Raw genomic sequence first — 14,003 nt, 5'->3', positions numbered from 1 at the left:
ACGTAGGGAAAGAGCTGCCCTTAGCTGCACCGCATCTCCTACAGCGGGACCCACGCTGAGCTCATCCCTTTCGTCAAAAGGATGGGTCTTATACAGGTTGGGCTGTTTCAGTCAGGCAGACGTGGGTCTTAATTAAATCAGGGCCATCAAATTTCTTCCCCTGTCTTTTTTCTGCATTTGTACAAGTGGGACTGATTTGGGAAGGTTGATGAATCAAAATGAATGAGTACCGCTATAATTCAGAAGTCATAGTCAACACATATTTGCCAAGTAAAAGCATCAGAAAGGTTTTTATCGGCCTAAATATTGAAACCAAATTTTATTTTTTGAAAATGACATTACACACATCTTGCAAATGTACATTTAGATGAGAAAACAATGAGTAACAAATATTGAGAGCAAAGCTATAAAGTGGACAGGTTCTCTGCTGCATGGCATTGCATTACAAGAATACTCAGACCTGGGATGGTTATTACAAGTAGTAAAAACAGTTCACAACACCTCACAAAAATGGAATTTTTTTCTAGAAAGTCAAATCTTCTAACAAAAGGAAATTCTGTTACGGGAGAAGAGGCATGGGGGATAGATGTGTAGATCTAGGTACATTTTGTGGTTTTGTGGCAGGGTTTGTGAGGGGTTTTTAAGTCCATTTCTTACAAAATCTGTCTTTGTGAGTGACCCCCTCTTTTCCAAGACTTTGACCGTTTTCTGTCCTCCATTGCCAACAGAACCACAGCTATTAAACAATAAGCCCTGCGTACTCAACTCAGAGCTTGGGAGTGTGGAGAAGGAGTCGTCTACAGAACCCCTAACAACATGATTCCTATATGCCATCCCCCACCCCCTTCCGCTCTGTATCCAGGAAAATCAAAAAGTGTGTGCAAACTCCGCAAATCAGGGGCCGCGGGACTAGTCCCATGTAGAACAACCAGGTGTGGAAGCCACGGCCAATACACCACGTGCCACATGCCTCAGCTGCAATGCATCAGCAAGATCTCATCGTTCACCAGTGACGCAAACTTCCAAAGATTTAACTTGTTCCCCAGTTCAAGCAGAGGCAACAGGTGACTGATCTCCATCTGTTTTACCTTGAAAGTTAGAGTCTAATCAAAGTGCCAAGGCAAGGCGCTGTGAGAAATAAGTTCCCCGAGAGAACCTGTTGAGAACTGCTTTTCAAACCTCATTGTATATCGTTTTATTTATGCCCAAATCTGTACTTTACAACCACGAGAGAGACAAAGACAGAATAAGAGAGGGGGAGAGAGAGAGAATCTTTCCAGGAGGAAAGGAAGAGCTAATTAAGAAAAGAGAGGTACAGGACCATGCATTTACTCTCAAAAGCTTGTTCACGAGCAAGCTAACATTTCTAACACTACAACCACTCATCTACATCTGTTTGCTAAGTAACTGAGTTCTACCTACAACTAGGGAGCAGAAGGGGTTTTTTCTTTTCTTCCCCCTCCCTTTAAAACGTCAATAAAAATGTTTTCTGTACAAGTTGAATGGCACAAAAGGTGGTTAAAATGCTAAATAACTCACCACAAATGGAGAATGCAAAATTAGTTCAAAACATGCATGGACTGTGTACAGGTAAGCAAGGAATCATTGGCATAAAGCTGCAATATATTACAAGATGATACAGTTGAGATCTTTTGGAATAACCTCTGCTTGTTCTGTCCCTTTAAGAGAACTTCACATAAAAATTCAGTGTAAAGGGAACTCAAGGTATGTATCCAAGCAGAAAGTTAACTATGGGCAACATTATTTGTCTGAAGAGAAAAGCATTTCCCCTCCCCTTCCACGCACTCCCCCAAGGTACAAAAGTCAACATGATTAACATTGCTGCAGGCTTGCCAAAAAGAAAGTTAGATAGATCTGTTTTAGGAGAACGAAAGCACCATTTAAATTAATAGCTCTTTGTACAATGTCATTAATTAAATACCTTATTATTTAAACAAAAACAAACTGAAATTTACCAATCCCAACACAATAACAACTGAACCCTTACCACCCACGTGTCCTCCAAGGTTATGTACACAGAGTTTAAAGTATACCAGCTAAACTTTAAACCTGGCCGCCCCTCCAACCCCCACCCACTGAATGACAATAGAAAATACATCGTGGCCTCTCAGTTATATTATATTGCAGCTTTGTTATTAATGATGAAATCATACAAACTCAATGAATGACCTAAGACAGTAATCCATGATCAGGTTCCAGTTCAGCTGCATATCTCCCTCCCTCAACACAACTGGTCGGCAGATTTGCAGCTCAGAGAGAGCCGCAGAGCGCAGGGCCGTGAGCGAAGGCAGTTCCTGCTCTTCAAAGAGTAGCGTGAAGAACTCAGGCTTGTGCGATGAGAGCCGCTAACCCTAGCTTGTGATTATATTTGTGATTAAGAAAATAGGCAAAGGCTAGTAACAGCAAAGTCAGCAAGCTGATACTCCTTTCCTGTGCTTCTAGACTAGACAGTGTCATAAAATACAGAGTATCGTGGAGGGGAATGTGTCGTCATTTCAGAGAATAGAAGGAGATTTGGCTAGACAGGTTTCCTCTTTCTAAAAGACCCTGGGTGTCTTCTAAGTTGATAATCGCAGCTGTACTAGTACTGCCACGGTGATAAAGCTGCCTGGATCACACATCATTTAAATAAGAAGCAAACTAACAACAATTTTACATGTCAGAATTCAGCATGTAATTATAACTCACAGGCTTTCTTGTTCTTACATTCAATACTTCTGCTTCACCTTATCTATAAACACCAATTAGCAGTGCAATTAATTCCCTAGACATTCTTCTTTTTAAGGAGACGCATCATTAGACATCACTCTAAATCTGGAAAAAAGCTCTTTTGTTGTAAAGAGGGAAAAAACCCCCACCCAAACCAAAAGAAAAAAAGCTGTGAGTTCTGCAACCCCTCAGTGACTGTGCAGTCAGCATGAGAGGGAGGCAGAATATCACTACATTTCAACTGCCACCTGCAAAGGGGAGCGAATTAAAAAACCATCCATATCTGCTGTGTGATGGTTGGAAGCCGACGGAGAAAAGCAACCGTGCTGGAATTTAAAAACAAAACCAAACCAAAACAAACGCGAAAACACAAGCCCCAAAACCAAACAACAAAAAAACCCCACTAAATGATTCACAGGGATTCTCTGAAGGTAAAATTCTTCAAGAACTGGGCCTGGACCCCAGCTCGGGGTCCATTTGGTCCATTACAGACATTTCCTAAGTTTGACTCTGCACATGGGTTTCTCAGAAACTCGGCGGTTCAGAACCAGGGTTTGGTTCAGGTCCACCCTGACCAAGTGCCACCAACGTGTTTCATTCTGACTGCACATGCCAGGTAAATCACTTTGCTCTGCAACAACCCCGCTGTTCAAATGTGACTCAAATTAATCTCAATTGCCTATATATAACCATTGCAAATAGAAATGGAAGAACCAGCTTGGATAAAAACCAAAAGCAGCCTTGAGTTTAGACAAGTCACCTGAAATGAACTGAACCTTCCTTTTTATGTTCAGAGACATTTGGTAATATTTTTCTTGAAAAAAACAAGCCAACCATAAACGTCTATTCTGCTTGGTACTAGCTGGGACTAGGGTAGAAAAATACTGGAAGAAATAGAACTGCTATTTCTAGTTCCATAAACCTGCTGTGCTCAGGGCATGTCTATTGGTAGACTGAAGTGAGATAAAGCCAACACTCTTTAGAACCAGAAAATACAGAGGAGACCCTGATTTGCTATGGTTCCTTGTTTCATTTTAAATTCTAAAAGTTTGAAGATATTTCAACAAAGAAAACTATTTCAGCTTTATCATTAACTATAATAAAACTATACAAAATATCTCCCATATATAACTTGCTATTAGAGGTTCATACAAGAGATCACCTTATAGCTGGGGTCAGTGAGGTTTTCTCTGCAAAGTCTGCAGCTGTCACCCAGGAAACTGAATCTGCACTTAAGTAATCAATCACACAAGAATTATTGACAGTAATCAATCTTTGAAATAGGAGACCAACCTTGGACCAAATGGATTCAGCTCCCTTAATTACAGAGGAGCTTCTGCCTGTTTAAAGCAGCGGAGAATTAGGTGTATTGGGTTTCACTTGTGTTATATTGAGCATCTGAGAATCTACAGAAACAAAGAAGTACAATCTTTATGCAAAAAAAAAAAAATAAAAATCTGAGACTAAACAGCAAAAGAAATGTGTTTAGATAAGTCAGTTGTTTTGTCTTTTAGGATTAAATTCACAAGCACCGTAACTGAACTGAATTTAGAAAAAAGATAAAAAAGATCTCATGAGAAAACCAGTGTTAAACACAGATCCCCTTGTTCAGTATGGACTTCCCATTGATTTATTGAATGCAGCAGCTCTCACATACATGGCTAGGCATTTCATGGACAAGATCATCAGGCCCTCAGCCTGCACAGCAAATCAAAGTAACCTCCTCCAGGAGCCTGTCTTGGCTTTTCACCCTGATGATGGTGGGTTGCTACTTTTTCCAGTGTTTGCTGAGCTCCATGGGAAGGGACGGAAGGTTCAGAGGTGCCCTCATTATTCTCTTGCACATGTCTTGCAATTCCCCAGTGTGCCAGGGCTGTCCTTCTCCACGCCAAGGCACGCTGATGAATTTCTATTTCTGATTGATCTCATAGTGAGGAATAAAAATAAAACCAAACCACAGGTCGGTGCTGTCATTCAGCAAAGGGCTGGATCTTTTACAGATCATCCCTTTTAGGGATGACACGTGCTGGCAGGAGAGTAAAACAGGAACAGGGGAGGAAATTCAAACGAAGTTCTCCTGCCTGCGGCCAAGTGTGACCTTATTTCTGCCATTGGGAGTGGAGGACACACTGTTGTGGCAGATAGCCTGCATCCTGGCTTAGATACCTGCAGGGGCAATAACTCTCTCAACATGCAGCCAGGAAGCCCTGCTGCTTTTCTGTCCAGAACCAAGCTGTAGATCCTCAGCTAGCCCCAACCTCCCCTTTTGTTTGTCCCTGGAATTTCTTGGCTTTTGTCTTTTATTCTTCCCACACTTCAATGGCACTGACATTTCCAGTGCTCTGCCTCATGCTCTCCCTTCCATTTGATTTTCTGTGAAGTTCAAGCTCATTTCATGACTCAGTAAATATCTCCTAACAAATACCCCCTAGCATTCCTCTTCAAAACAAGTCTTTTTCCTTTGTTTCCCATGACACTGGCCACCATGGCATCTTTCTCTAATGATGCCAACTTTCTTTTTTCAGCTGACAGACTCTTAATTACTGCAAAGATTTGTTAATTTCCTCTGGACATCCTCCTCCTTCAGTTGTTTGAGTGATAAACTGTCAGACCTAGGGAAGCCCTAAAGTGGCTCAAGAGTCCCGACTTACATTTTGTTGAGATATAGAGCAAGAGCCAGAATAGGTTAGTTCAACTAAGTGCATTAAGCGATGAAACTGAAAGGCAACTCTTTCCCACGAAGCCATCTGGCCACGAACACTTTCTAAACAAGAAACCTTTCAACAACAGGCCCACTGTTTTCTTGGTAGAAGGCCACTGAAATCATTAGACTTATTCATCGTTTACAAATACAAGGCCCACATTTTGAATGGTAACATGAATTGCCCCCGATATGTACACGTACATGTAACAAAAAGAGGGGCAGCAGGGGTCTGTGTTCAGGCCAGAGGTGGCAACTCCAGATGAGAGAATTGGGTTGCTGGATGTGGATATGATCTCGCTCTCAGGGTTGTTGCTGGCTCCTCCATGGGTTTTGGGGGAACTAAAAATGATGTGTCTGTCTTTCACCATAAGTAAAATAATGAAACATTTTTACAGCATAGTTTTGAGAGGGCCAGGGTTCCTGAAAAGACTTGTCAAAGACAATGGACCATAGTTTGCTTCTATAAGGTTTTCAGACTTTGCAAAGTAATTAATAAATCTTAAGAGCAAGCTCTTCCATAGCTCTGTATCAGCCTATCTCAATGCACCTTTACAGATGGAGGTAGGTAATGTGATCAGCTCTTTATGCATTGGGACACCATGGCACAAGGAGAACTGATCTGTCCACAATTATGCCAAAGACCAATAGCTCCGAAATCCCAGTGGCTCTGAAATCCCACTGCTGAGTCCACTAGGTTTGATTCTCATTTGCTCAGAAGCTCATTTATTGCCTGAAAATTGGTGTCAGTGTTTTTAATCATCTCTAATCAGAGTGTCCTGAGGGATGGATAGTGGTCTGTGACCCCAAAGCTCTGCATTTTCACCTGCAGGTGTAGTACCCATACCCTACTCTGCAACTGGGATTCTGTCAAGAGCAGCTATGCAATGGTATTGCTGAAAAAATGCCTTTACATCTACCCACTTACAATCTCGGAGCATCTCCCCTCCCCTCTCCCTATTAAAATATGGTTTTTGTCAGCTTGGCCCCAGACCTTCAGACAAATATCGAATGACTAGATCTGTTCCAGAGGAAAAAAACAAAACAAAACAAAAAGAGGGGTCTATACATATTGCTAGCCCCAGCCTTTCGCCTGGAGGCACCCGCAATGAGAGATGCCAGATCTCAAGCCAGGAGCAAAAAAGGAGGGTGAAGAATATCTGAATGACAGAATCGATGACCAATGCAGCAGAACCCAGCCCAGTTCACTCCACAATCAGTGAGGAGTGGCTGCACTGTGAGACACAAGACTCAGCTTTAACATTTCCTGAGATACCATGGAGAGGCCTGCTCAGATTCATACAGATGGGACAGAGGCATCAGCCAGAAGAAATCTGTGATTCTGGCTGAATAAATGCAAAGTGGGCTAAATATCTCAAGAATCAAAGTCCGTCCTGTCCCCTTTTGTCAAGACCATTTTTACGTAGGCCTTGTTGGGCACATGTATAGTCCCACTACTGAAGCCCAAAGCGTGTTGGAAGGCACTTAAAGTCTTAACCTTCTTGGTCTCGTTACACCAAGGTGGTGTTTCAGCTGGATCTCTTCTAGGTGTCTCGTGCAAAGCACTAAACCTGTTGCATGGACTGACCTCACTCTTTATCTAGATAGACAGAAGATCTTCATCTTGTGCCATCCATTTGCTTCTACAAAGAACCTCACCAGTCCCAAATACTGTTCCAGCCTGCTTCCATCAGCAAGCAGAAAAATGACTTTGAGCCTAAATCACCACTAGAAAAAAGAAGCTGTTTTGTTCCGTCTTGGTCATGATCAGCACCTCGTGTGTGGTAAACGCACCTCTATATAGCTCTTCTCTGGTTGTGGATTGTCTTAGCTTGAGGAGACACTTTCTGGACTAATTTTATACCTACTTTACTTGGCTATTTTTTCTTCCTTCCTCTAAAATGATTCTGCCTCTACTATAGTAAAAGACAACTCTCCAATTGCCTTGAAAGGCTGTGGTGTACCACTGAAGTCAATGACAAAATACACTCGTGTGCTCTCACTGCAATAAAGGAGTCTCATACTGTGAAGTCCATACTGTGCCCCTGCAGGGAGGATGCAACTTCCAGGGATGGCTGTCGCTGGAACAGCATCTGTGTAGGGGTTCAGCATGACATTACAGAGCAATTTCACAAGGTGTTCTGTGAAGCAGCAAAAAGACCAGCACTGACCTCAAAGGCATGAAAAAACAAACGCAAGGCATCCTAGAAAACGTCATCAGTATCCGTATGGATAAGGACAAACTAACACTTTATGCCATGATTTCCTATTAAAAATGCCTGGGTGTAACATTGTTTTGCTGTTTGCCACAATTTTTGGTCCTACCTCCCTTTTTTCCCTTCAAAACTACTGTTCAAGCAAATGACAGAGGAATAACAGCTAGACTGCATGTGTGATTTTTTGCATGCATATATATGTGTGTGTTAGCTAAATGTGAAAGAGATGTGGCAGTTTTTTCTAAGCAGAATTATTTTTCTGTTGTCTATGAAGATAACACAATTAGTGTTTCTAGCTCCCAAGATTGTAAATAATGCGCAGATACAGGAAACACAGACGATGGTAGGCAAAAGCTATTTCCATCTCCCACTGCAGAGTGGACCAAGGTAAAATCCCATTACCAAACTCTTTCAAAATTACTTCAAGGTGTAGAGTCTTGGTTGGCTATTTAGCTGGTGGAACTGACCTAGCTCCAAATCTTATACGAGATGAGGCTTTAACCCAGAAACTTCAGGATTATAAATGCTTTACAAGTGACAGAAATCCTAAGACTGAAGATTTTGCTGCATTGCCCTGATCTTCTACAGTCAAGACCATCACTGGAATGTACGAATACTTAAATACATCAGTCTATACTTGGAGGATTGCTCTGATTCCTTCCTAATGATTGTGTGTCTGAAACAGGTATTTTTACAGCATATGCAAATTTGCTAAAATATACTGGATACTGAATAAAGACAGATTTCAAAGAAGCAAAGCCCTACTACTTTAAGAGTCTCTCCAACTTGCTTTTAAATACTTTATTGTTTTAAAACAATGTAGTCTTAGTGATTCAATTAGTCTCCGACAACACTAAAGGCAGCCTCATGAGGCAAATTAGACAGGGTTTTTATAGCAGAATTAATATGGCAAATCCTCATATCCTGTGGAGTTTTATGTGCTTGTAAAAGTAGAAAAAAATATAAAAGGTAAACTCTGGAGTATATAGTGAAATTACTATCATCTGCTCCAGGATCTCATAGGGTCTGGAATTATTACAGTATATTGAAAGTAATTACTAATTCATTCCAGTTCAAGAAAGCTTTCTGACCAAACCCAAGCTTATCTCTCGTGAAAAATCAACAGGAGTAAAGCACGTGCTAAAAATTAAGCGTGACTTTAAGTTCTTTCCTGAATCAGGGCTGTCCTTATATTTAAATGACTACGGTACGACGCTTGTGCATTGTTTCTCTTTGTATTAAAATCTATGTTAGGGATCCTACAAAGCGAAAGATAACTAGTTTTGAATGGAGGTAACATTCCACATGCATTTCTGTACAAGAACTCATGCAATATTGGCATTAATACAGACTTAACTATATGTTACAGCTGAAATACTCGCTGACTTCTACTACTGCCCAGGCATTTCTACCTAGAAAATTGCTTTTTAAAACTTGGGAGTTTGACCTCATACCCTGTTTTCTTTGTGGCTGCTACTGGTTTGAATGGCTATTTTTCCCACTGAACAATTTTTTTTTTCCCTTCTTTTAGGCCTTTTCAAGGTGCCCCTAATTCCCTGAAGGAATTGCTGGGCTCAGCCCCACCCCAGATGATCCTCATGCAGACGAAACTCCACTCCCAAGGGAGCACTTGCAGGATCAGATTTTAGATGTGTCACTAGGCGCAGCTCAGGAAGAAGACCTCAGTGATTCCCTAGCACTCTCCACCAGGAAGAGCATCTTCAAATAACCAAACATGACTTGTGGCCAGAAGGAAAGGAACCACTTCTCAACAGCTACCTCAACAACCATCCCTCCAAAGGGTCATTCACCCCTTGGGATCCTGCTTTATCTTATACAAAGTGAACTCATGGATACTGGATGAAAGTACAACTCGAACTCCTTTCCTACCACCATCAGCTCTAACAGTTCAGTCTGCTTATGGCTATCAAAGATTTAGGTTTTCCTGGTGGATCTGGGGCGAGTGTCCCGTACTGAATAGCAAGAGAACCTAGATGTGATTTCATGGCTGGTCTCTGGGTTTAGCAGAGACTCAGAGGAAAGGTGGCAGGACACGGTAACCCTGACTACGACAGGAATGGCCTGCGTCACTGAAGTGACAACACCTTTGACTGGAGTCCAAGTCCATCATCTCTTACAGGCAGGGTCCTGACTACTAGTCAGGGTGCCTGGAAAAGCAGAGATCTGGGGAGGGACTCTGAGCTTTCCACCAACAGAACAGAGGAGAGGGTAAAAGCACGTCAAATTATCTGTCCAACTAAAGCTTTTACTGAGACAGAAGCTCTGATGAATAGTGTTGTTAGCATAACCATGGCCTTTGACATCCTTACGCTTAAAAAGTCCTATTTTTTCATGACCAGTATCTACAGTAGCACCCACAGGATTAAACAGCCAAAAATTAGCACCCATGACCAAATCTGCACCCAGAATACTTCAGCACCTTCTGTTAGAGGATCTGAAAGCACTTTACAAACGTTAAGCAACATTTGGCCTCACAACCCCCAGTGAGGTAGAACAGTATTGTCCCTGCAGGGACAGATAGACAGATTGAGGCACAGGGTTACTAAGAGACCTGCTCCCGTTCAGACACTAAATTTAGCAACGCCAAGGGCTGAATGAAGGTGTCCCGACTACTATACCTACGCTTTGTCCACGCTACCATCCTTTCCCCACAAACCTTCAACATGAGCCCTTAGCCTTTGAACTAAAACCAGGATTCTATATACAATAGGTGAAACGATCATTTAGCAGTCGCGTAGTCAGAGAGTTATTCAATTAAATGAAGTTATTTGTGGGAAGGAATGATTTCTTGTGCAAAACTCTGGGTGTAAATGATCATGCACTAAGACTACTGGGTGCAAATTTGGTGCATGACAACTCTGACCCCTTGATAATTCCCAATCCTGGCCTCTCTCAGATTAATCTTTTTTTAAAGTTGCATTATACGTATCATCACATGAACCTCTAAAGATGCAACCTGCACAGATTGTTTTATACCAGCAAAGCAAGCAAACAAAATGTGGAGCGGCTTTGGGAACAACCCAGCATTTATGTAGCATCAAACATCACAACATTATAGTTCATTCTAATCACAAGGGGTTGCAAGGCAATAGGGAATAGGTATGAATGTTGAAACAAAGGCAAATAGAGCAACAAAGAAAGATTGGATTGCACAGATTTCATTTAGGTAAAGTTCTGTAATAATCAGTTTCATCGAAAGCTTATTCCTTGAGAAAGGGAGGCAATGCCAGCTAGCCTATGACAAAGCTTCGGCGTAGTAAAAACCACCAGCCCTGCGTGAATAGATGAACTTTGCATTCTGTAGGAGTCATTACTGATTAATAAAAGCAAAAGATTTCTCTAAATACAGTAAGTTTGTTTTTGTCAGATAGAAGAGTTTCTTAAAATACGGGTTTTTGAACACCACAAAATTCCATTTGTTATATAAGTAGAGAATCTGGCCATAGTTAGGAATACTGAAGTGTAAAAAACCAAATACGTAGTCTTAAACATTACAAAAACTATCAAAACATTCAATATTTTGAATTGACCTTTTTTTTCCCCCTACGAGTGTCTGTTTTGGCAGTGATGACAAGTTTTCTAAACTGAGTTGTTGTTAGTACTGTTCTGCAGTTGTTGGTTGGTTTTTTTTGTACATTTTTCTGAATGTGTTTTTTAAACAAAAGAAAATTACCAGCTTTTATAAAAAAGAAGGAGCTTGAATCCTTACTCCCAAAACACAGATACAAGGTTTTCCTTTATAAAAAGTGTATTGATTTTTTGCTATAAAAAGTGACCTATAGGGTGTCAAACCTGAAAACAAATTTTCACAGTGTTTTCAGTGTTGGCTGTTCACAAGGCATTACTGTTACAAACAGAGATAGAGAGATACCATAGGGTAGGTATAAAAATTTGTTACCAGCTAGCAGTATCTTTGGATAATATGTGAAAGGTGTTCCACTCCAGATAACTCAGCTGACTTACATTTTTTTTACTTAATCATTTAAAAAAACAACAAAAAAAATCCCAATATTTGAATCACTATTGTACTAACCTTACTTAGCATCTTAAGCAACGATTCCTAATCTCATCCAAGCTTCTGCTGGCATATTAAGCATCAATCTAGCAAGTCATTTCCTTTCCTGCCCTCCAACAATAAAAACAATACTAGTTAGTATGTAGGTGCTAAAATCAGGGCTGCAAATGAGGAGCAGGTGAGCTGGCAAACATTGGCAGTTTGGACAGGTGGAGAGTATCATTTGCTCTACTTGAGCTTGCAAATTGGTCAGCAAGCAATCCATTTGCACACTTCCAGGGGGAGCTACTTTACTATCACTAGGAAAATTACATAGTTGCAGCAGCAGAAGAAATAATAGAAGAAAAATGGGAAATGGACAGGATCATTGGCATATTGGCCCCAGATTTCTCGCAATGTCCATTTTGCATCCCTATAACTCAGAAGAATGGTATCCCTCTATCTCTATAGACTGGTAGGTGTTGATTTGTGGCACGGAGGATAAATCACAGAAAAAAAATGACATATAACTGTGTGTCCTTTGTCTGATTTGAAAGCACCAGTCACCTATCTGCTTATTTTGGCAGAAGTACTCTACTGTATCTTAAACATAGCTTGCAATATGGACATTTAGCTTCGTGTCGCTTTACATGGAATCTCCCAGGGAATCAGAGTCATCCAAAGACAGAGGCAGATACAAGTCCTGTAGGAAGAAAGAAGAAAATGTTAACTCATACAATCAGCTTCCACCTTCGGTCATGTGTAAGGCAGCAGCTGAATGGTCTAGCTCTGTGCAGTTCACAGGGACAGCATGGAAAACCCGTGCACTGGTTACTGAATGGGCTGACCAGTTGTCCAGGTAGTTCAAGGCTAAATCAAGGCAGGTTACTTGCACAGTGGAGCAAGAGAATCTTGGTACCAGAAGAAAGATGACTGTTCGGTGATAAGTTTGAGAAGTATTTTTTTACCGCTTCCGGATCAATTTGTCCATTATAGCACATGCGTGAAAAAGGAGGACCTTTCCTTAAACAGATCTCTTTGAACCTGTCCACAACGAAGTCTTACCTTGATTTGACAGCTACCCTTAGGACAAATCTCTAGGAAAATCACATTCCATGATTTATTCTCTAAGTCATTTCTGATCAATTAGAAGGGTTAAGAAAATAATCTCAAGTTTATTATTTGGATCAAATGCTGAATGTAAAGCTCTTCCAGGGTACCTTTCTGGGGAAACCATCTTATTCCAATTCCTTAAACTTCTGCATGGAACTAGGTACACAAACTGGCTCAAGGGCTAAAGCTTTGCTTGGACCTTTTTGAACTCTGACCCACACACAGGTAGTAACAGTGAGCAAAATGAAGAAAAGCCTAAATACACAAAGGAAATTCACAACAGTCTTGATATAAGAAGAGGTAGAATAGGACTTTGTGGTGAACTCAACCTAAGCATTTATCATTTGAGCTTTAGGGGAAAAAAACCAAAAGTTATTTCATCATAAGCAGGAAATTGCTCCTGGGAGAAAGACAATGATGCATGAATATTCTGGTATCCTAAAATGCTACATTCGTGTTTGCTGATTGGCTTAAGTTAGTGGAGAAACTCATAGATGTATTGGCTTTGTCCTCAGCAGTCACCATCTATTACAAATGTTCTAGGGGCTTCACTGGAAAGGTCATAAATCAGCCAGCTGAAAACGTAAATAAAACGTTAAAGGTGGTAAGTTTTACTTGTCTTTACCAGGAAGCAAATCCTCATCTCCAAAGTCCTAAATGAGATAGTGTTTGGAAAGTATTTTAGGTCCATGATGGCTGAAGAAAAAGATGCAGTTTACAGCATTACTTTTGCTGAAATACACACAAGCAATTGTTGAATTCAGACTATGGGCCAGATCCTGTTCTCAATTATAAATTAATAATAAATCTGGACCCATTGTGTTAAAATTGGTGCGTTTCCTCAGACTTAGACTGAGCAGCTGAGATCAGAATGAAGTCCTCAGGAAAACAGAGATTTCATTTGGATTCAAGCTATGCCTTTGTTAAAGAAAGTCAGATAAAGCTGAGTAACTACAGCTTCTCCGTATGTTGGCAATATTTTAAAGATCTGATTTTTCAGAAGCTGAAAGTCCACCTCAGGCTCCCCCAGTACCATTCAACCCCATGTCCAAAGGTCTGCAATCCAAAATCTTACATGGTAGAGGTATAAACCAAAGCCCATTGGACTTCTGGGCATTATTCCCATTGACTTCTCTGTGCTTTGTTCCACCATCGTAACAACTGTAGTCCAGCTGCTGCTGCTACCACCACTCCTCACTTTGAGAAAAACCATAATCCTCAAACAAAA

The 14,003-nt window shown here is 40.9% G+C and overlaps 1 protein-coding gene across 2 annotated transcripts in view; it reads right to left on the bottom strand.

Moving 5' to 3' along the window:
- Positions 1–354: 354 nt before the first annotated feature.
- The window catches only part of DCX (doublecortin), an 86,457-nt gene continuing 72,808 nt past the window's right edge, over positions 355–14,003 (bottom strand). For both annotated transcript variants that reach the window (XM_049827271.1, XM_049827272.1), the window contains exon 7: positions 355–12,365. In XM_049827271.1, the coding sequence (XP_049683228.1) occupies positions 12,309–12,365 (57 nt within the window). In that variant the 3' untranslated portion in view covers positions 355–12,308. The remainder of the gene's footprint in view (positions 12,366–14,003) is intronic.

This window comes from Accipiter gentilis, chromosome 24 (assembly GCF_929443795.1).
Source record: "Accipiter gentilis chromosome 24, bAccGen1.1, whole genome shotgun sequence".
In the NCBI taxonomy this organism is placed as follows: domain Eukaryota; kingdom Metazoa; phylum Chordata; class Aves; order Accipitriformes; family Accipitridae; genus Astur; species Astur gentilis.
Note: the sequence above shows the minus strand (reverse complement) of the source record. Positions and strands in the feature narration are given on the sequence as shown.